General features: G+C 46.5%; 1 protein-coding gene across 4 annotated transcripts in view; it reads right to left on the reverse strand.

Annotated features, from left to right (window-relative positions):
- LOC133066343 (death-associated protein kinase 2) overlaps window positions 1-21,612 on the reverse strand; it is a 140,237-nt gene that overhangs the window by 110,314 nt on the left and 8,311 nt on the right. For all 4 annotated transcript variants that reach the window (XM_061157331.1, XM_061157329.1, XM_061157330.1 and 1 more), the window contains exon 2: window positions 20,118-20,215. In XM_061157331.1, the coding sequence (XP_061013314.1) occupies window positions 20,118-20,194 (77 nt within the window). In that variant the 5' untranslated portion in view covers window positions 20,195-20,215. The remainder of the gene's footprint in view (window positions 1-20,117; window positions 20,216-21,612) is intronic.

Below are 21,612 nucleotides of genomic sequence, written 5' to 3' on the forward strand. Positions count from 1 at the left end.
GGAGGCTAGTGCTGGAAGGCACTTAAACATTAGAGATGGGGAAACTGAGATGCCCTGGGGAGGGAAAGGATTTGCCTAGTCACTTACAGCTTTAGAACCAAACCCAGGATGCCTTCACTCCTATACCAGCTCTCTTTGCACGGTCTCATCAAATGCATCAACATGGAGAAAGAGCTGCAGTGGCAGTGGGGGACAGAACCCATTTCATCAGGACCGGAAATTGGGCCAGTGCTGCTCTAAGATGGTCTCTTTCACAGAGGAGTCTTCCCAGGACTGACCTGGTCTCTTACAAAGATGATTCAGGTGATCCTATGGCATCATCAATTCCCTTGCCATTTGCTGGAATTCATTCATTCATTCATCTATTCATATGACAACATTTTATGGTGCCCAGTCTTGGGAAGGTATTACTTGTTTCACCAAAGCAGTTTCATTGGCCCACATTTTCTGGAAGGATCTCTTAGCAGTTATCAAGAGACATACTAAACAACAAGGTCAGGTCCTACTGTATAACTCGGGGAACTATATTCAATACCTCGCCTTGTAATAAATCACGAAGATTGTCCAACAGAATGGAATTCTCCAGGCAAGAATACGGGAGTGGATAGCCATTCCTTTCTCCAGGGGATCTTTCCAACCCAGAGATAAAACCCGGGTCTCCTGCATTGCAGGCAGATTCTTTACTGTCTGAACCACCATGGATTCCATGGACAGCGGAGCCTGGCGGGCTACAGCCCATGGCGCTGCAAAGGGTCAGACACAGTTGAGCAACGTTCACTTTCAATAAACCATAATGGAAAAGAATACATATATATATATATATATATATGGGGGGTGGGGGCGGGCTTCCCTGGAGGCTCAGTTGGTAAAGAACCCGCCTGCAATGCAGGGGACTGCCTACAATACTGGAGATCCAGGTTCGATCCCTGGTTTGGGAACCCAGAGAAGGAAACGGCAACCCAGTCCAGTATTCTTGCCTAGAAAACCCCAGGCATAGAGGAGCCTGGCAGGCTACACTACACAGGGTTGCAAAGAGTTGGACACAAGTAAAACTCTAAACCACTACCACCTGTGTGTGTGTACAACTGAATCACTTTGCTGTACAGAAAAGCTAACACAACATTATATATCAACTATGCTTTAAAAATAGAGACTTGTCAGGTAGCCTCAAAGAAGTCTGAGGCTTAAAAGAAATTAACTATAGGAAGGAAATGTAGGAGAATTATGGTTTGGGGGTAGATTGCTGACAGCAGGCCTCTGAAGGAAGTCCCTGTTCTTAAGAGCACCTCAGACACTAACAGGAAGAAGTCAAAAGCAAAAGTGTGATATCAAATGCTTGGAGTGTTTCTGTGGAGTAACAGAATGAGGAAGTCCTGGGAGCAAGGAGATCTGTATTCACATTCCACTTGCACCACCAAAACGCTGCATGGCCCAGAGAGGGTAAGTAGCTCATCCAAAGTCAAACACCAAAGCGGTGGCTAAAGTGGGGCTTGAATCCAGTGCTTTGCTCTAAGTCCACGGCTGATGGCTCAGATGTCACAGATGGATCTTTGCATTTCTCTCATCTTCAGTCCCGAGAATGAAACAATCACAACTTGGAACGTCCACAGCAGCTCCTCAGCTGAGATCGGTTGCTGCTCCCAAGGGGAAACGCTGGCATCTGCTCTCTCTGGGCCTAGATACCCTGCTGGGGTTCGCAGGCCCAGGCTCAGACACTTCCCGGAGAGGCAGCAGCAGGACAGAAGCCACAGGCTAACACCAGTGCAGGAGGAAGCTGTAATGTGCAGCGACTCTAGCACACGAGAGGGGAGAACAAACGCGCTTTCTGTACAGCTGCTGGGATGTCAACCAGCTCTGCACACTTGCCCTATTCCCCTCCCCCCGCCCCCTCCAGGCAAGAAAACAAAGACGGTCCTATGAACAGGGCTGTGATGAAAATAATGCCGCTGCATTTCTACCTTCTTCTGGGCTTGGAAACACAAACTCAAGCCCTCGAGGGCTCAGTGCTGGCTGAGTACAATCTATGGTTACACCAGCCCCTGTGTTTGTTGAGTGTCTGCTATGGATCCAGCTCTAGGCTAGAGGTGGTGGGAACACTAAGAAGGACAAACTTTGCCCTCTGTCTAAAGGCGGCTCTCAGCCTGGCTCAGAATACAGAATGAACCTCCAGAAAACTTTCTACTTCAGAACAATTATGTATGGGGCAGTAATGGACTAAGTCAGCCACACCCTTCAGTTTCATCTTTCAGCCACTTATCCCTGACTCTGTATCAGACAACTACAGGAAAGATGTGGCTTAGACACTGGCCTCAAAGCTCTTACCTTCCAAGGAGGAAACTAAGATGGCGACAAAAATAGAAACTAAACACATTAGAGACAAACACCATCTCCTTGCACTGTAACCAATACCAATGACTAGTAAAACTTTAATGGTCAGCTTAGACTTTTGTCCATCCCCTGCTTGTTACTCTGGGCTTGCCCACTGCTTCCCTAGCAGAACCTGTCATCCAGTTTCTGGGGGACCCACCTCCACAAACACAACTTTCATTTTCCTGTCCATTCTGGGTGGCTCGAGTCCACACTCACTGCTCAGCCTATTCAAATCCCACCTATTCTTCACTAAGCTCCCACCTACCGAAATCTTTCCTGGCTGTTCCAGCCCATGGAGGCAGCCACGTTCCAAATCAGTATCATGTGGATTGTCTGCAAGTTCTTTTCACTGCACTGTGTTCTGACAGCTCTTGAATTCCTGCCAAGGAAGATATTCTCATGGGCTGTTTTGTTTGTTTGTGTGCCTCCACAACCTCTCTATAAGTTCCTAGAAAGTATAAACTATATCTTTGCACTCACTCCCCCTCCACCCTTCCCTATGCCCATCAAAGCACCTTCTACCCATTAGATGTTTTAATGGGTATTTCATAGAAACATGGCATTTTCTAGTTGAGGAGGGGTGGAAATGGGACTAGGGGCCTAGAGAAGAAGAGAAATTTGATTAATGTCACAGTGAGAAACCAGAATAGAGACCCTGGGAGCCAGGTGAAACTAGAACTCATTCGAACATTTATTGGGCACCTACTATATGCCTATCACTACGACATGAAACAGAATGACCTCCAGAGCCTATGATCAGAAAGCTCACTGGACTGCAAGTGGCCTTAGGGTAGCTTTTGGTTAAGGGGTGGTGCCAAAGAGGATGGAAGCACACTCACAGGCAAATAATGGCAACTAGAGAATCCATAACATACTGTAGGAATGTAGAACAAGTGCACCCAACCTTGTCTGCTGTCCACATGCCTGTAGCAGTCAGGATAGGTTTCTGAAAGGAAGTAGAACTTGGGCATGGGTAGAAGTGGAGCAGGGCTCCATATACGGGTGAGATACAGATGACACAGGGAAGGCATGCCAAAAGGTGGTCACTGCAACAGAAAGTGAACCTAGAAGCCAGAAGGGAATTAGCTTGTGGAACCACTGCAGCTTCCATTCCCTCCACAACCTATATCAAGCCTCAGACAGGGGTCCTTCAATTGGCTTTAGGCTGATATACCACTGGTCCAGGCAGACAGAGCTTTTTACCCAGTCATCTCCATAGCTTACTATGTTTCTCAAGTACCATTCTGAAAGAAATGATCTTTAATTTTCTTCAAACTTTAAACTTTTAATTCTGTATTGGGAAAAAGCCAATTAATGGGCTTCCCTGGTGGTTCAGCTGATAAAGAATCTGCCTGTAATGCGGGAGACCTGGGTTTGATCCCTGGGTTGGGAAGATCCCCTGGAGAAGGAAATGGCTACCCACTCCAGTATTCTGGCCTGGAAAATTCCATGGACTGTTTAGTCCATGGTGTCCCAAAGAGTTGGACACGACTGAGCAACTTTCACTTTCACTTTTCACATAGCCAATTAACAATGTTGTGATAGTTTCAGGTGAATAGTAAAGGGACTCAGCCATCTATATAGACGAATCCATTCTTCCCCAAACCCCTCTTTCATCCAAGCTGCCACATAACATTGAGCAGAGTTCCCTGTTCTATACAGTAGGTCCTTGTTTGTTATCCATTTTGGGTATGGCAGCATGTGCATGACCTTCCCAAACTCCCTAACTATCCCTTCCCCTCCAGACACCATAAGTTCGTTTTCTAGTCTGTGAGTCTTTTTCTGTTTTGTAAGTAAGTTGAAAGAAGTGATCTTGGATCCAGGAGTACGGTCTACACAAATTGGGACACTTCAAGAAATATGGATTGACAGAGCCACACCCCAGACCTCTAGATCTGAATCCCTGGCATGTACACATATGTGCTTGTTTTAAACCTCCTCTGTGATTCAGATATACTGCCCAAGATGATAATGATGGTGCTACATACTTCAGTCATAATCTCATTCAATCCTCTAGAGTCAGGAGAGATGGAAGTTCAAATTCTGGGCTGATAAGGCAGGTGGTATGTTCTCTACTTGAGAGATGAGAGAACCAAGGCTCAGAGAGGTAAAGCCACTTGCCCAAGGTCACACAGGCAGTGAATAGTAAAACTGGGATTTGTACCCAGGTTTAACTTCTGAGTCTGAGAGACAATTTTTTTTTTCATTTTCTTTGGGGGTTGGGGGTGGTGGAGGGGGCATGCTACTGCACGGCATGTGGGATCATAGTTCCTCAACCAGGGATCAAATCCACACCCCCTGCATTGGAAGACAGAGTTTTAATCACTGACTTCCAAGGAAGTCCCCCAAGAAACAAATTTTTGACTGTGCATTGGAGGGGGGTGGTTCAGCTGCCCTGGAGATGGTCCAACCACAGGCCCTCCTGGAAGGTAACAGCACAGAGAACCAGGGGCATTGGGGTTGGAGGGGAGGGTGGAGCCAAACCGGCTTGGCCAGGGCCTCAGCATGCTTCCTGACCAGCAGGGAGCTGAAATCTCAGAGACATGTGTGGACCCAAGGAAGGCTCTTTCATCAGGGCTCAGCTGAGACATCAGAAAGAATTTCATAATCGCAAACTCTGGAAACACTGCTGACTCAGCTGAGTGCAAAGGTGTGTTCTACAATCTCTTTACAAAATCTTTTCAAGATTGCTACCTAGACCTGTGTTTACAAGGCCCTGTGCACGCACAGCCTTACCTCCACTCCAACTGGCATCCCTGCTCTCAAGAGGAGGGGCTGGGTCTTTGTGCCTCTGTTTCCTTTTCTGTAAAATGCGGACAGTGACCTGCCCACCTGCCCACCTACCCCAACGTGGAGGCTCATGATCAAATGATGTAACAGAGGAGAAGCTGCCTGACCCAGCTCCTCCCTATGAGCTCTTCAAAACAAGACCACTGGGCTTCTAGCATCATCCTGCCCATATCTGCAACCATTTGCTGCGTACTTCCCACATGTCAGGATATGCCCCTTATATCTCTGCCAGGGAACAGGAAAAGTGTCATTTTGAAAGCTGCTCAGAACTGTTATCCATAATAAGGAAGACAAAAGACTCCATCATGGGGAGGGGTTTGGTCAGAGATGGCTTTTTGTATGGGAAGAACTTTAAAGGGTCTTTGATTCTACGAAAGAGATGCCCAAGGCCCTTTCAGGAAGAGGCTGTAACAAGAATCTAAACTTCCTACATGTGAAAGAATAGGGGGTCTCTTTTAAGGGGTAAGTATAAAGGACAGTAGCAGATTTGGGGCTGAGGTCCTGGAAGACCCCAGCACCGTGGCAGAGGTCAGGAGTCAGAGGAGCAGAGGTGTCTGTTACCCCTCTTTTAAGGCCTTTCCTTCTCTCTGCAGAAATGCCTCTCACTACCCCCACACCTTCCTTGAAACTCGGCTTACCCGGCAACCAGCCTCAGGGACAAGGCAGGCCCTTGGAAACGGACCCGAGTCCATGCCTGAGAGGGTCACAGAGGAAGTGCTGGTTTGTCTTGAAGGAGGAAGGGGTCCGTGAGTCCAAGGTTCTGAGGCATCAAGGAGGGTGTGAGCACTCCCTGGAGAGACCCAGAAATGCAGGGTCAGGAACAGGATTTCCTGTTGCCCTGGAATGCAATGCTCATTATTCTTATTTGGACAGTAAAAGAGAGGATCCCAGGAGGCTGGAAAACAGCCCCGTGAAACAGGGACCATCTCAGGACAAAGAACGGAGCCCAGCAGAGTGAAGCTGCCCGAGGTCCAGCGGGCCACAGCAGCAGAGCCAGGCTCACACCTGGGCCCGGGGGCTAGGGCTCGTCAGCCTCCTGCTCCAAGCCTGTCCTCCTACTGGGGCCCTCCGCTGCCTCTCAGCCACACTTCTTGCCCCTGCCCTGTCTCCTCCAAAAGACCAGTAGGAGTGACTTCCCTGGTGGTCCAGTGGCTAAGACTCCATGCTCCCAATGCACAGGGCCTGGGTTCGATCCCTGGTCAGAAAATTAGATCCCACAGGCTGCATGCCACAACTAAGAACCCAGGGCAGCCAAATAAATAAAAATAAATAAACAAATAACGGGTAGGAGCAATTCCTCCTAGAACCAGACTGCAAACTCTCAGCAGCCAAGTTCTCCTCTTTAGCTGGCGGGCCCTGTGCCCAGGCTGACAAATGAGCCTCACCCCCGAGAGGGGAGGATAATTTATCACCCTCTGGGCCCTGTGGCCAGGCCACCAGGGGCCGGCACCTCAAGATTCAAGAATACGGTTTTGAGGCTAGATGCTGGCAGCAGGGGATGGGGTTGGGCGGGGAAGCAGGGCCAGCCATGGACATGGATGAAGCAGTGAGCACTGGGCTCTCAGCAGATTCCACTGTAAACCAGCAAAAGCGCGAAACAACAGTATCCACCTCCTCCCCTGTTCTCTGGAGGGGACCCGAGGGTCACAGGCAAATAGAAAACCCTAGGCAACTTGGTGCCTCACAGAGAGCACTGAACCAGAAGTCAGAAGTCATGGGTTTGAATCCCAGATCTGACGCTTCCCTCGGCAGGTAAGTTAGGTTCTCCAAGCTTCAGTTTCCTCATCTGCAAAATGGGAGAAACACCTACCACCCTGTAGGGCTGCAAGAGGATTAAATTAGGTAATGTCCCATGAGCAGAGCAGGACCTGCTCTAGAGAGGATACACGGTCCCCAGTACCCTGAGCTCTCTTCCCTTCTTCCACCCCAGCACCTCCTGCAGACAGGACAGAACAGCACTCCTGGACATGGACAGTGGTTCTGAAACCAGGCTTCTGGGAGGCTCCTCTCAGGCTGTGAGACAGAGGGCAAGGAAGGAAAGCAGGCGGACCTCTGTTCACCTTTTCTTCCTCCTCTCCAGTAACTGCACCTTCACTTTGATGTGTTTCTATTCTGTCCTCCACCCCAGAAGAAGCCACTTTTTAAAAGTTTTGCTGCTTAAAAAGTAAACGACACTGGAATAGGTCAGGAGCAGACATACTTTTCCCACAAGGGGCCTGACTATAAATATTTTAGGCATTGAGGGCCAAGAATGAAAATCAAGGATATTATATAACAAAGGACAAAATGAAATTTCCATAAAATTTAAATTAATGAAGCTCAAAATATGGTAAGAATTGAGTTTATACTATTTTGTTTTGTTTTCTATATAGGTCTTCCAATGAGAAGAATGAAAATTGGTGTGGGGGTGGGTAACATTCTGTTTAGTTGGGGCCCAGTGTTAGCATTCTACCAACAAGTTTATTGGAACTGCTCATCTGTAAAACCCATTCTTAGCATCAGGGCCCCTCAAAATAAGTGGCAAACTGGATTTGACTGTAGGGCTGTCCTAGCCATTCACCCCCTGGACTACACAAGGTAGGAACCCTTCAGGGTACAGCTGGGCTCTAACGCCTGGCTGAAGACTGCTCTGGGGGCTGGAGGAATGTCCACAAGAGAGACTCCCAAGGCTACTGCAACTTCTCTGGGGGAGGCCCTCACATGACCTCTCACCTGCACTACCAGAGCCCTGGGGCATTACTGACCTGATGGTTATCTGAGGCCCTAACTCCTACCACTGGCCTTGGCTCTTACCCCTCAACTTGATCTCCCCAGCAACAGAGAGTACAGGGAAACCAAACTCTCTCCTTTGCCCTCAAAACACACCTCTCCCCAAGCACTGCCTCTCCCAACAGCATCTCTCAGAAAGCTTTCTTACAGAATCATTGCAGCCGGCTTCTAAAAGTAGACAGGGACTTCCCTGGTGGTCCAGCAGCTAAGACTTCATGTTCCCAAAGCAGGGGGCCCAGGTTCGATCCCTGCTCAGGAAACTTGATCCCACATGGTGCAGCTAAAAGATTCTACTTGCTGCAACTAAGACCTGGTGCAGCTAGTTAGCTAGCTAGCTAAATAAGTAAGTAAACAAATAAATAAATGTGGAGACAAAGAAGAGGAACCCTTGGCTGGAGGTCTGGGGCCCCCCAAAGACCTTGAATCTCCTCTACTTCTGGGGGAATGAAGGCAACACCATCAGCCTCCAGGGGAGACTTCTGTCTCTAGCCCTGATGGGGCCTATTTTCATCACTTTTAAAATAGGAATGATTACATTTGCCTTGCCCACCTTGTGTTGCTATCAGAACATTAAATTATCTATGAAAATGAAATAGAAACACCATGAAAAAAGTTAAAGTAGCAAAGAGAACAAGATCTGGCATGAAGGGAAAAGCACAGAAGACTTCAACCACTTTAAATTCCTCCACAGTGAAAACATTAAGTATTTTCACAAAACCCTTAAGCTACCAAAAATATCCCGAAACAATAAGAGTATTGGCAAAGCCAGAAGGAAATATGCTGGTGACCTAGTAAATAGGTTCAGTATTTCTAGTTTTTACTACTATCAATCAGCCACAACCTTTGACCTGGTATTCTACCCCTGGGAATGGGCTTGGCAGAAATAATGCAGAGAGAGGAAATTCAACAAATACATTCATAGAAACACTTATTTTTAGTTATGAGAAACAATAGGGTGAGTTAAGTAAATGGGGAATGTTTATATAGCAGATTAATATGAAGTTAGTGGAAACATGTGGACTGTATCTATTTGTTCTAAAGGGCCAGTATTCTTCAAAATTATCTTCTCATAAAAGTCAAAGCAAAGCTGAGGAACTGTTCCAGATTAAAGGAGGCTACAGTGATATGACAAGGAGATGCAATACATGATTGCCGCTGGATCTTATTCTACAGGGAGAAAAACTGCTCTAACTGGAAAAACTGACAAAATTGGAACAAGGATGATTGTTTAGAGAAAAACATTATATTGGAGTGAAATGTTCTGAACTTGAAAGCTGTAATATGGTTATGAAAGAGAAGGCCCATATCCTTTGGAGATGCATAATGAAGGATAAAAGATAAAGAGGTATAATGCCTGCATTCAATTCTCAAATGGCTCAGAAACAACAGGCGGGTAGGTAGACAGACAAAAAGAAAGAAGGGAAGAAGGAAAGAAGGCAGGAAGGAAGGAGAATGAGGGGAAAGGAACAGGATGAGGAGTAGAGAGTAGGGGGAGAAAGGAGAGGGCAAGAGAGGAGGTGACAAAATGTTAAAAGCTGGTGTGTGGATAAAGGATATATGGGAGTTCTGTTATTCTGCACATGTTTCTATCAAAGTTGAAATTATTTCAAAACAAAGAAATTTTTAGGCTATATGGACTCTGGATACATGGAAAGGTATCTATAAATCAATGTGGAGTCAAAAAACAACACAACACAAGATGTACATTCTGACGATAAATAAGCAGAAAGGAAAGCACATCCTGTAGATAACAGGTATATGATGGCTTCAGTTATCTCCACACAGAACCTCCCTCCAGCTCTTACAGCTTTCCCATGCAAACCAGCTCAATGAGCGCACTCCATCCACGTGCTAGCTTCTGAGTGAAGCCCAAGCAATGCAGCCACTTTGTTTGAGTGGCTTTGTGCTTTGTTTGCCTGACAATGAGTGATAAAGGCACCTCCCTCTCTCTCCTCCAGGGCCCCTGTCATCCAGGGCCCCTGCAGTTGCCTATCCTCCTGGCAGCCGCAGCCCTTCAACCCTCTCCACGTGCCTTCCTGCCCAAGCCTGGACCTGCTGCCTCTCAGTACTTGGCAGAGCCCTGACCTCGAGGTGGTTACGCGTCATCTCCAGAATGAGGCCATGCAGAGCCGCCCCACTTAAGGTGACGGCTTCCTCCACTGAACACTTGGCACAAGGTTGGGGTCCCTCTTGGGTTCCCTGTTGGGGAACAGCTCATAGTCTGTTCCAACCTTTCGTTTTGCTTTTTAATTTCTTTTTTAATATTTATTTATTTGGCTGCACCAGGTCTTAGTTATGGCATGTGGAATCTTTGGGCTTCCAGGGTGGCTCAGCTGTAAAGAACCTGCCTGCAATGCAGGAGATGCATGAGATGCAGGTTCAATCCCTGGGTTGGGAAGACCCCCTTGAGGAGAAGATGGCAACCCACTCTAGTATTCTTGCCTGGAGAATCGCATGGACAGAAGAGCCTGGTGGGCTACTGTCCATAGGGTCACACAGAGTCAGGCATGACTGAAGTGACCGAGCACACATGCGCACCCATGGGATCTTTAGTTGCAGCATGTGGAATCTTCCAGTTGCAGCACATGGGATCTAGTTCCCTGACGAGGGAACGAATCTGAGCCCCCTGCATTGGGAATGTGGAGTGTTAGCCACTGGACCACCAGGTAACTCCCATTTCATTAGCTTTTCCCTGTGCCCCCTAATCTCTTATGGGGCATGGACTGAGCCCTAAGTCTCCACTACCCATCACAGTGCCCAGCACACAATGGGTATCTGGGGAGAATCTTTGGACTATGACAATGACCTACAGTGCAGATGTGCACATACTCATCCACACACACTCACTCATCTTTTGGAAACCACTGGCTTGTTATGGCCTAAAAGATTTCCTTGCCACTAACCAACCTGAGAGTTTCCTGCGCCCAGCACAGCATGCTCAGTGTGAGCAGTAAGAAAGTTTTTTGGCATGAGTGACCAGTTGCCACTGTAAAAGTTCTCTGAGCCTCAGTTTTCACATCTGTAAAGTGGGAGTGTGATCCAGTTCATATTGTTCTGGAAGATGAGAAGTACTTGGCACAGAAACTGACATGAGGGCATTAGACTCTTAACTTAGGTTGGTCTCTTTCACTTTCCTAGCAAGGAAATCTAAGCGTGTGTGTGATCAGAGGCACCAGAACCCCATGCCAGGACTTTAGACAGGGCTCCAGCCAGAGAAATTTCTGGCTTTTATTTCTGACTTTCTCTCAGATTTGCTGTGCTGCATGAAGTGGAATTTGCCACTTGGCTTCTCCTTGATGAAGTAGCTCGTCTGTATTTCTTGAGCCAATTACCTAACATTTTGGAGGCTGAACTTCTTCATCTGTCAAATGGGAATAGGAACTACCTTACAAGGTGCTATGAGGGTTAAATACAACATGTATCCACTACTATATATAACATAGATAAACAACAAGGTCCTATTGCATAGCACAGAGAGCTAGATTCAATACCTTATAATAACCTACAGTGGAAAGAACCTGAAAAAGAATATGTTTATCGCAAAGAGTCAGACACGACCGCACGACTAAGCGCACCACGCCATATACACTTCATGCTGTAGCACAGTACTTTCTGATCCTTTGAATCTGACTTTTACAGGTATCTCGTGTAAGTAGAATCAAACAGTATTTGAGACACCATCTGATCTTGACCTTGAAGGAAAAGTTTAATTTTTTCCTCCAAGAGTGAGGGAAGACCCAGAGCAGAGAGACGTCACAGAAGATGTGGGGCCTTCTGGCCTCGGCACGGTACTGTCGGGGCGCTCAGGAGAGCAGGTGTGGCCCGGCCTTCGGAGCTGACAGCTCAGTTCAAACACGTGACAGATAGGCCTAATCTCCTCTCTGGGACCCCGGGGCCTGCGCTGCTCCGGCTCCCCTTGGTCTCCGCAACCCGCCCCCAGGAGCTTAGCACTTGGGATAATGTTAACTCTGGGCCTCAAGCAGACACAAGAGAGGAGAGGATATGTGGGCGTGAGAAATAGCCAGGGACAGATTAGAAGGTAAGACCCAGAAATAAAAATAGTTACTGGTTAAGGCTGCTAATTTTGTATAGGCTTAAACCAGTCTCCTTAAATGTTTTATTGTTTTTAAAAAAAGCTTTCACCCAAAATAAATCTCATAGATCTATATACACTGTTATAAAAACATACTCAATGTATTTCATTGAGAAAAGCAAGTTGTAGATTGTTCTGGTCGTATGACCCCATCGGGGTCAATATACACTTGCCTTACTTAAAGTTCAGAAAGACAACAGAGGACAATAACCATCAAAGTCTACCTGCAGATGTGAGACGTGGAGGGAGGGCAGATGGAGGTTTACTCTAACTTTTCACAACTTTATGACATATGCCATGCATCACTTCTACAATAAATTCTTTAAATTTGAAAAGATATAATAGGGACTTCCCCAGGGGTCCAATGGTTAATTTAAGACTTCACCTTTCAATGAGTGGGGTGAAATTTCCATCCCTGGTCAGGGAACTAAGATCCCACAGGCGTTGTAGCCAAAAAAACCAAAACATAACAAAGAAGCAGCATTGTAACAAATTCAATAAGGATTTTTAAAAACAGTACACATCAAGAAAAAAAAATCTTTTGTAAAAAAAAAAAGAGGAAATAATAAAAGCCCCTTTGCTTCCGAGTTGATCTTGGAAACCCTTTTCCCAAACACAGAGACAGGTAAATCCAAATACCTAATTTTTTTTTTTTTATAGTTTTTATAGCTAGATTGTGCTTGAGAACCCAGCCTGGGTATACCTGAGCTCTACGTATTTCCTGGAGGTTTTTCTTTCTCTCCTAAAAGAAGATGCCCTAGCTAAAATGCATGTGAGGTGGGTGATCTTAACCATAGAGGATCTCATCAGGAGACTCAAGTCCGGCAGGCAGCTTTCCCAGGGAATTCCTCAGCCTGTTGACAAAGGATGAGGCTTCAGAGGAGTGGCTCCTTATGTAGCCAAAGGCTCCTGTCCCTATAAAAGGGGACCCTGCAGGCTAAATGCCTGGCAGCATGCCTGGCACACATGAGCCTCCTGTACATATCAGGGCTCTGGCCACTCTCTTCACCAGGGGAGCCAGGGAGGGGATGATGGGAGGAGTGGGGTACTGGGCAGGTAGGCGCCCTAAGAGAGGTGAGGGCTGTAGATAAAAGTTGAATTTATTTACATATACAGACGTTTTCCTCTGTTTTACTTAAACTAGCACAGTGGAATTGAAAATCTTCTTTCACCTCCTGCATTTCTGGCTCTGTGACTTTGGACAAATCACCTCCCCTCTCTGGGTCTCACTTTCCTTGTTTATAAAATGGAGATCTGGATTAAATTCTTGTTGAGGTTCAGTTCAACAGTAACATTTTATGATTTTATGTTCATGCAATAATATTGGGTTGGCCAAAAAAGCTCATTTGGGTTTTTCTGTAACATCTTATGAAGAACCCAAAAGAACTTTTTGGCCAACTCAATGCAATAAAGCAAGAAAAGTAATATCAACATAGAAAAGAAGAAACCATTGATCATTTTATGCTGCTTATATTAAACTATCTTGTACCCCTAGACACACAGTAGTCATCACTGGCCCTGTCCACCAGTGCCCTTTCCCAGGGAACATTAATCCTTCCCAAATACCTTCCCTTCTGACCCTGCTACCTGTCCCCAAGGTCAAACAAAAAAGACTATCCTACCAAATAATGCCCCCCCTTCCCAAAAGTATTCAAATTACAGAAAAAATAAGTTTGTGTTTTGTGGGTCCTTATAAGGTGGTGGCCAGAGCTGTAGAGGAGTCAGATCATCAGTTTCCACCCTCGTCTATTGTCAGGGAATGTTTAACAGGAGGATTCCTGTGTGCTGTTTTCTCTCTGTCTTGAGCCCTCTGTTCCTTATTAGTCCCTGTCAGGGGTGAGAGGAGCAGGCAAGCCACTCACATGACTGAGATCTTAGAGATAGGATGCTTGCATAGGATTTCCTTCATTAGCTTTTCCATTTGGTGATAGGGATTATTTATGACCCTCTTTTGATATTCTGGAGAAGGAAATGGCAACCCACTCCAGTATTCTTGCCTGGAAAATCCCATGGACGGAGGAGCCTGTTGGTCTACAGTCCATGGGGTCACAAAAGAGTCGGACTCGACTGAATCACTTCACTTCACTTCACTTTGATATGGATCGCCTTTTGGCCTTATGGCCTCTATTGCTCCTTGTTTCCTTGGTAACTTGTGAAGTCTGGTCTCTTGATCTTTATCTGAAGAGGCTACCTTGTATTATGGTATATATACTCTTACAGAATTCAATAAAGCACCCTTGCTCCACCAGAGGCTTGGGTCCCCGTGTCCTTCTCTCTCTCTCTCTCTCTCTATTTCTGGCTGATTCCCTGGAGCGCAAAGGCTGGCTGTGTAACCCAGGGACTATCAGCCTCTTTCCGTCTTTCGCTTTCTTATTGTCTACTCTGGACCGCCAGGTTCTGGTCTACTAAAGGACCCTAACAGTCTATCACCCGTTCACCATGTGACCTTGGACAAGCCACTTCCCCTTTCGAGTCTTAGCCTCATCTATCTGACGAGGAGTTAGATGGGTTTCTCTTCATGAGCCCCGCTCTACCCTACAGTGGCTACCCAGGCTGGGAGAGACCGGAAACTGCAGGCCAGCATTTCTCCAACTGCTCCCAGAAACAGCCAGCCACCTCCGGCATCCCCACTAGGCTGGTGCCAGAATGTGAGCCAGAAAATCAAGTGAGGTGTGCAGGGCCAGACAGACCCCAGCCATGCCCAGCACTCTCAGGCCAGATCCAGATCCAAAGCTGGATTCTTCAGCTTTTCTCACAGATGTTCTCTTCTTTTTAAGATAAGGGCATACTGCTGCCTAGTCTCAGGAACTTTGCCAGGATGGGAGTGGGGTAAGGGGAACCGAGCTTCTGATCTGGTCCAGCCAAACTTGCCAGAATCCCAGTTCCTTTTCCTCAAAAGGGAACAGAATTGGTCTCAGTGGCTGTGGGAAGCAGAAACACAATGACCTGGGGATGAGTCAAACAACAATAGCAATAGTCATCCTTCTTATTTGCCCAGCAGTTTATGTCTTTATCACAGTGGATCCTCACCTGCATGTGTGAAGTAGGTGATACAGATGCTTTCACCCCAGGTTACAGATGAGGGGGACTGAGTTCCAGACAGGGTACCAGAGAGCTATGGGTTTCGTGGCTGATATACACCCAGACTAACCTTCCAGAGGCATCAGAAACATGCACTTCAGGGGCCAGACAAGGGCAGGGAGTGCAGTTAAAGATTCCTTGTTAAAACAAGGCTTCAGTTCAGATACATATACATATGGGAAAATGTACATATACAAGTATGGCCTAACTATATGCATGAAATGAACACATCAGTGAAATAGGCACCCGGATCAAGAAACACAACAATAGCCTCCCCACAGAAGTCCCTCCCATGTCCCCTTTCAGCCACTAGTCCCTCAAGAATAACCACTATTCTGATTTCTAGCACCAGGGATTCATTCTTCCTGTCTTGAACTTGACACCAATGGGATGATATAGTATGACTCCTCTGGGTCTGCCTTCCTTCATTCAAGATGATGATTGTGAGCTTCACCTGTCATTACAGGTAAAAAATGAAAAGCAAGTCTCACTCATTTTCATTTTTGCATAGTAAGGACTTAATGAGGAGCTAACCTGAATATTCACTGGAAGGACTAATGCTGAAGCTCCATTTTTTGGTCATCTGATGCAAATGGACGACTCATTGGAAAAGTCCTTGATGCTTGGAAAGATTGAGGGCAGAGGGAGATGAGGGCATCAGAAGATAAGATGGCTGGATGGCATCACTGATGCAATGGACATGAACTTGGGCAAACTCCGGGAGATGGTGAAGGACAGGGAGGCCTGGCATGCTGCAGTCCATGAGGTTGCAAACAGTCAGACACAACTGAGCAACTGAACAACAAAAATCAGTGAAACAGCCCTGAGTCTAGGCAAGAGCAGAGAGCTGAAGAAGGTTTACACACTGCTCCTCCCAAATGTAAGAACAACCCCTACTGCTATTCCTCCTGGGAGACCCCCACTGTCCTCCCAGGGGGTCCAGAGGTGGGAGACGGCGTCTTGACATTCAAACTTAAAGGCAGTTTAAGTTCAAAGGCAGAAGTCCTACTAGGTGTTCATTCAACACCTAGTACTCAGCTCTGTGAGGAACCCTGCAGACTCAGCATCCCATTTCACCCCTATAATCATGAGGTAGCTACTGTTACTATTTCTATCTTATGGGTAAAAAAAACAAAACCCAAAAAACTCAGGGTCAGAGAGGTCAAGGAAGTTGTTCTAAGGTTGCACAGCTAGGAAGCACACAAACCTCAAACTGTCCATGTTGGCAGGAAGCTTGCAGACTGGCCTCTAATTGCATATCCAACCTCAGCTAGCACTGCCGGTCCCAGCTCATGTTCCATGGCCACACAGGCCTCCGGCCAGAAACTCAGGGCCCAGGCTCTCCCCACCTCAGGGCCTGTGTCCAGCTGTTTCCCCTGCCTGCACACTTATCCTCTGCCACTTCCTCAGAGCAGCCTCCCCTGACCACCCAGTCCCAACTATGCTCCCCATTCTCAGTGTGGCCCACTCTGTCCTTTCACAGCCCACCATGCACTCTGGAGCGATGTGTCCTTTTGCAACCCCTCCATCATGTGTTCAGTGTCTTCCTCCACCAACGGAACATAAGCCACTGGGGGACAGGAATGGCTATTTTGTCACTGCTTCAGACAATGCCTGGCACACAGTGAGCCCGTGAAGAAGAGGGGAAGAAAGACAGATTGGGCTACCCCTCTAAGCAGCTCTAGTTCCAGCCTGTTTACAGCCCCAGGCAACATCCTTCCTCTCTCTGAGCCTCGTTTCCTCAACGGTCAGATGAGGGGCTTGGAAGAAAGACCTCTACAGGCCTTCCATCTCACCTGACCTCTAGACCACAAATCCTAGGACAGCAAGCCATGAAAAATGCCTTAGGCCTCTGCTGTCTTTCACTTGCCCTGTGTCCAGCTAGCGTCTAAGGAAAGTTTCAGGTTGTGTGTGGGGTAGGGGGCAGTGGTCCTCCAAGGCTCCCCAGGCCGTGAGGTACATGTGGCCTTCACACCCTGTTGTAGTAGCCCAGAAACATGAGGTCTCTTCCAGTTCTAATATCTCGGATGTACAGAGTCGGGGAGAGACAGAACTAAGAAGGAATGATAGATGAATTCCACAGGAAACTGCTGCTACTTCCTTCTTCAGAGCCCAACACCAACAACCCATCTTGACTTCTCAGTTCTCAGCCCACCCGAGATAATCCCAGTCAACACTGCCCTTGTTGCGCCCACAGCCACGGCCAGGCTGGAGCTCCAGGGGCAAAGAGTCCCTGTGTCATGCTCATCTCTGTACCTGGAGCACTTGGCACAGACACCCACACACAGGATGTGGCCAACACAAGGCCATCGAATCAAAAGCCACTGTAGAGGACTCCCCCAGTGGTCCAGTGGTTTAAGTCTTTGAGCTTCCAATGTAGGGGGGTGAAAAGTTATGACAAACCTAGACAGCTTAATATGCAGAGACATCACATTAAAAGGTCTGCACATTAAAAAGCAGAGACATCACTTTGCCAGTAAAGTTCTGCATAGTCATAGCTTTCCAGTAGTCATGTATGGATATGAGAGTTGGACCATAAAGAAGGCTGAGTACTGAAGAACTGATGCTTTCAAATAGTGGTGTTGGAGAAGATTCTTGAGAGTTGCTTGGACTGCAAGCAGATCAAACCAGTGAATCCTAAAGGAGATCAATTCTGAATACTCATTGGAAGGACTGATGCCGAAGCTGAAGCTCCAATACTTGGGCCACCTGATGTGAAGAGCCAACTGACTGGAAAAGACACTGATGCTCGGAAAGATTGAAGATAGGAGGAGAAGGAATAGAGGATGAGATGGTTGGATGGCATCACTGACTCAATGGACATGAATTTGAACAACTCCCGGGAGATGGTGAAGGACAGGGAAGCCTTGTGCTGCAATCCATAGGGTTACAAAGAGTTGGACACAACCGGGCGACTGAACAACAAGGTGACTTCCCTCATGGTCCAGTGGTTAAGTCTTTCAGTTTCCAACGTAGGGGGTGAGGGTTCGATCCCTGCTCAGGGAACTAAGATCCTACATGCCTTGTGGCATGCCCAAAAGTTTTGAAAATTAAATTTAAGAAGACACTGGAAGGGCCTTCCAGGGTCTGTTGCTGAGGGGTCACTTTCTGCCTGACATCACAAGTCAGGAGAAGCACCCAAGTCAAAGAGAACCTCGCTTCCCACTCAGAGGCAGAGTCCAGGTGACCGCCCTTCAGCCTCTCCCCAGCCCTTCCCAGGTTCTGGACTGCCAGGGGCAGCGGTTCAGACAGAATGCTGAGGAATCTCCCCTTCGAGGGTCTCTGTAGACACTTGCTCCCTGACCTAGGCAGTCAGCCAGGACAAGCACTTCCTGAACTTGAAGTGCACTTTCTTTTTTCTTTTTTGGCCACGCCACGTGTCTTGCAGGATCTTAGTTCTTCGTTCCCCTACCAGGAGCTGAACCCAGGCCCGACAGTGAAAGTGCCAAGTCCTAACCACTGGACCACCAGGGAACTCCCGTAACTGCACTTTCTATTCTTCCCTGACTAAGGCTCCTCTGGTAGCCTTTTTGTAGTTTTTCTTCAAAAATAAAAGTACCCAGTGACCCAGTTTCTAGTTATCCATCTTAAGGAAACAATCAAAAACAGGATCAGAAATTTCTGCTAAGAGATGTTCATTGCAACTTTAGTAATGAAAATTTTAAAAAATGGAAACTGCCTATTTTTTAAAGTAGGGGAAAAGGCTGAATAATTGAGGCATGCATGTACAAGGGAATGTAAAATTGCATTAAGATATTTAATGACATGAGCAAACCTGTATAATACATTAAGATGTAATATTCAAAGCTGTAGTGGACTTCCCTGGTGGTCCAGGGGTTAAGACTCTGTGCTTCCACTGTAGGGGGTGTGGGTTTGATCCCTGGCTGGGGAACTAAGATCTCAAAGGCCACACGGTATGGCCAAAATTTTTTTTTAAATTGTGGTAAAACACTAACATAAATTCAATGTGATCCTAATGCTTAAAATAAAAGGAAGTAAATATATACATATAATTGCAAAAAATAAAGAAAGAAAGATAAAAGGAAGTAAAACAATGAGTCCTGACACAAGAGCTTTTTAAAGGGAAAGGCTCCTGTTCACACCACGGATACAGTGAACGCCCTGAACCCCCCGGTTTTTACTCTGCTGGGTGTGTGGAGGGATGGGGCTGGGTATACTATGAGCACATGTGAGTGTGCAAGAACCATGTGCATCAGAGAACATGACGGGTATGCAGGTACAGACTGGACTGGACAGACCTTGGCCATACCCCTTGCTGGCTGAGCAACTTACAGCAACTCTCTTAAACTCTTTAGAACACAGTTTCCTCATGAAAAACAAGAGTAAAAATTATTCCCATTTTATGAATTGTTAAGAGACCCAAACTCCAAGACTGGTATTCTGTAATCATTAAAACACCACCCGGATACTAGTTTTGTATAAATGAGAGACAAGGAAAGAGCTTCAGAAAATCTTCATTTCTCTCCAGACAGTAATTACTTTCAGATCTGAGCTTATCCCTGTCCGTTTTGTGGGTTTAGCAAACCTGAAAATGCACCCAATAACTCAGATCCGACGAAGCTTCACGACCAGGCTTGCATGGCTTGTCACTCGATGCAAAGCTTTTTTCACGAAGATGATTTCACCTTCTATTCAGGCTCTGAGTTTACAGAACAAAACCCGAGAGCCGTGGAGAATCCCAAGTGGGTTTCAGAAAAGAACCAACGGGTCAGATCTCAGGCCAGAGCCTGGGGAGGGCTTTGGGAGCAAAGCAACAGATAAAACAAGAGTCATTTAGATTCGCCAAAACTGTCAGTCGGGTTATACTGAAAACAGGGAACTCAACAATTCTAGTCCCTTCTGCTGCAAGTCTTTATATCCAGAGAGATTACTTGCAGAGGTGCGCAGGACAATGAATCACCCTCTGGATCGTTTGTAAAGATTTCCACAAGCCCTGTGACAAGCCTGTGACCTATAAGATCTACCGATCAGTACAACTCTCACAGCCACTTACCTCCCCAGCTCCTCCCCGATGTCATAAAAGTCCTCCACCTTCTGCTGCTTGAACGTCTCCATGTTTGGGCTCTTCATCGAGGCCTGGAGCGTACAGCCCTGAAACAGGAGAAATCCGGAGGTTAGGACAGATGTGTCCATTGGTACCAGTCTGACTCTAGGCCCCAACGTAAATGGCTAAAAATCAAAGGGTAACTCACAGCCCTCATTCCTCAAGAACAGGCTTGATCGAGCCTTTCCTCAGGACCTGTGATCAATGATGTATGATTCTTACTTGATTTATATTAAGCCAAGTTTGTTAAGGAGACAGATCTGCTCTGAACATGTTCAGAGAAAACAGAGCCATGGGCAAATTGGGCAATTTGTTCTCACGAAATTCAGGTCTACTAAGAAAAGAGGCATCTGTGATGTAGGAAAAAAAGAGCCCAGTTTTGAGTCAGAATAAGTGAAACTTCCTGAAAGAGGAAAACAAATGTTCTCACCAAAAAAAAAAAAGGATAAATGTGCGCGAGGTGATAAACTTGTTAATTATCTAGATGAAGGGAATACTCTCACTATATATAAGTGTATCAGATCACCATGATGTACATTTTAAATATCTTAGAATGTTATATGTCAATTATAATTCAATAAAGCTAAAAAAATAATTTAAAAAAAGTTTCAGGTTCAAGTCCCACTTTTGCCTAAGTCATTTAAACTGCACAGTCTTAACTTCCTCATCTGTAAAAGGGGTTAATACTGTAAAAACCACTGCAAATCAGGATATTATTTTATAAACTACAAACCGCAGTAGAAAGGTAAGGGATTATCATGACCTCAACTCCCTCAGGGGCTGTGCCACCCAATTTCAAGTCTGAACTGATTTGCAGTTCACTCATCGCCCTAAGGGAAAGATTGGGGAGGAGGTGTGACAAATAACAATAGGCACCAGGAGTCAGAAACCTGAGGTTCTAGCTGCAATTCTGCCCACAACTAGCTCTGTGACTTCATCTCTTGTCAGCGGGAGGCCTGTTTCCTTGTCTGTAATGCGGCGCTAACTCAGCCTGTCCAGTGCACCTTAGTGAGAACCTCAGGACAACGCTGAGCCACGCAGAGCATCACCACTCCACAGAAGAGGCCGTCTGCATCCTCCCCTGGGGTCCTCCTGCCCCAGGGAGCCCCCTAGTCCCGGGACAGCCACATGCCACGCTGGGTAGCACCCTAAGGGCAGGACCCAGGATACAGTAAGCACAACATAAAGATAAAACCAGCTACCCATGAATACATATACACAAAGGAATATTACCCAGCCATAAGAAGAAATGGAACTGGGTCATATTTAGAGATATAGATGGGCCATCATACAGAGTGAAGGAAGTCAGAAAAACACATTTTGTCTATTAACACATATATGTGTGTGGAATCTGAAAAAAAATGGTAGACTATCTTATTTACAAAGCAGAAACAGAGGCAGAGAAGTAGACAACAAATACATGGATACCAACTGGAAGTGGGGG

The sequence above is a fragment of the Dama dama genome, chromosome 12 (assembly GCF_033118175.1).
Source record: "Dama dama isolate Ldn47 chromosome 12, ASM3311817v1, whole genome shotgun sequence".
In the NCBI taxonomy this organism is placed as follows: domain Eukaryota; kingdom Metazoa; phylum Chordata; class Mammalia; order Artiodactyla; family Cervidae; genus Dama; species Dama dama.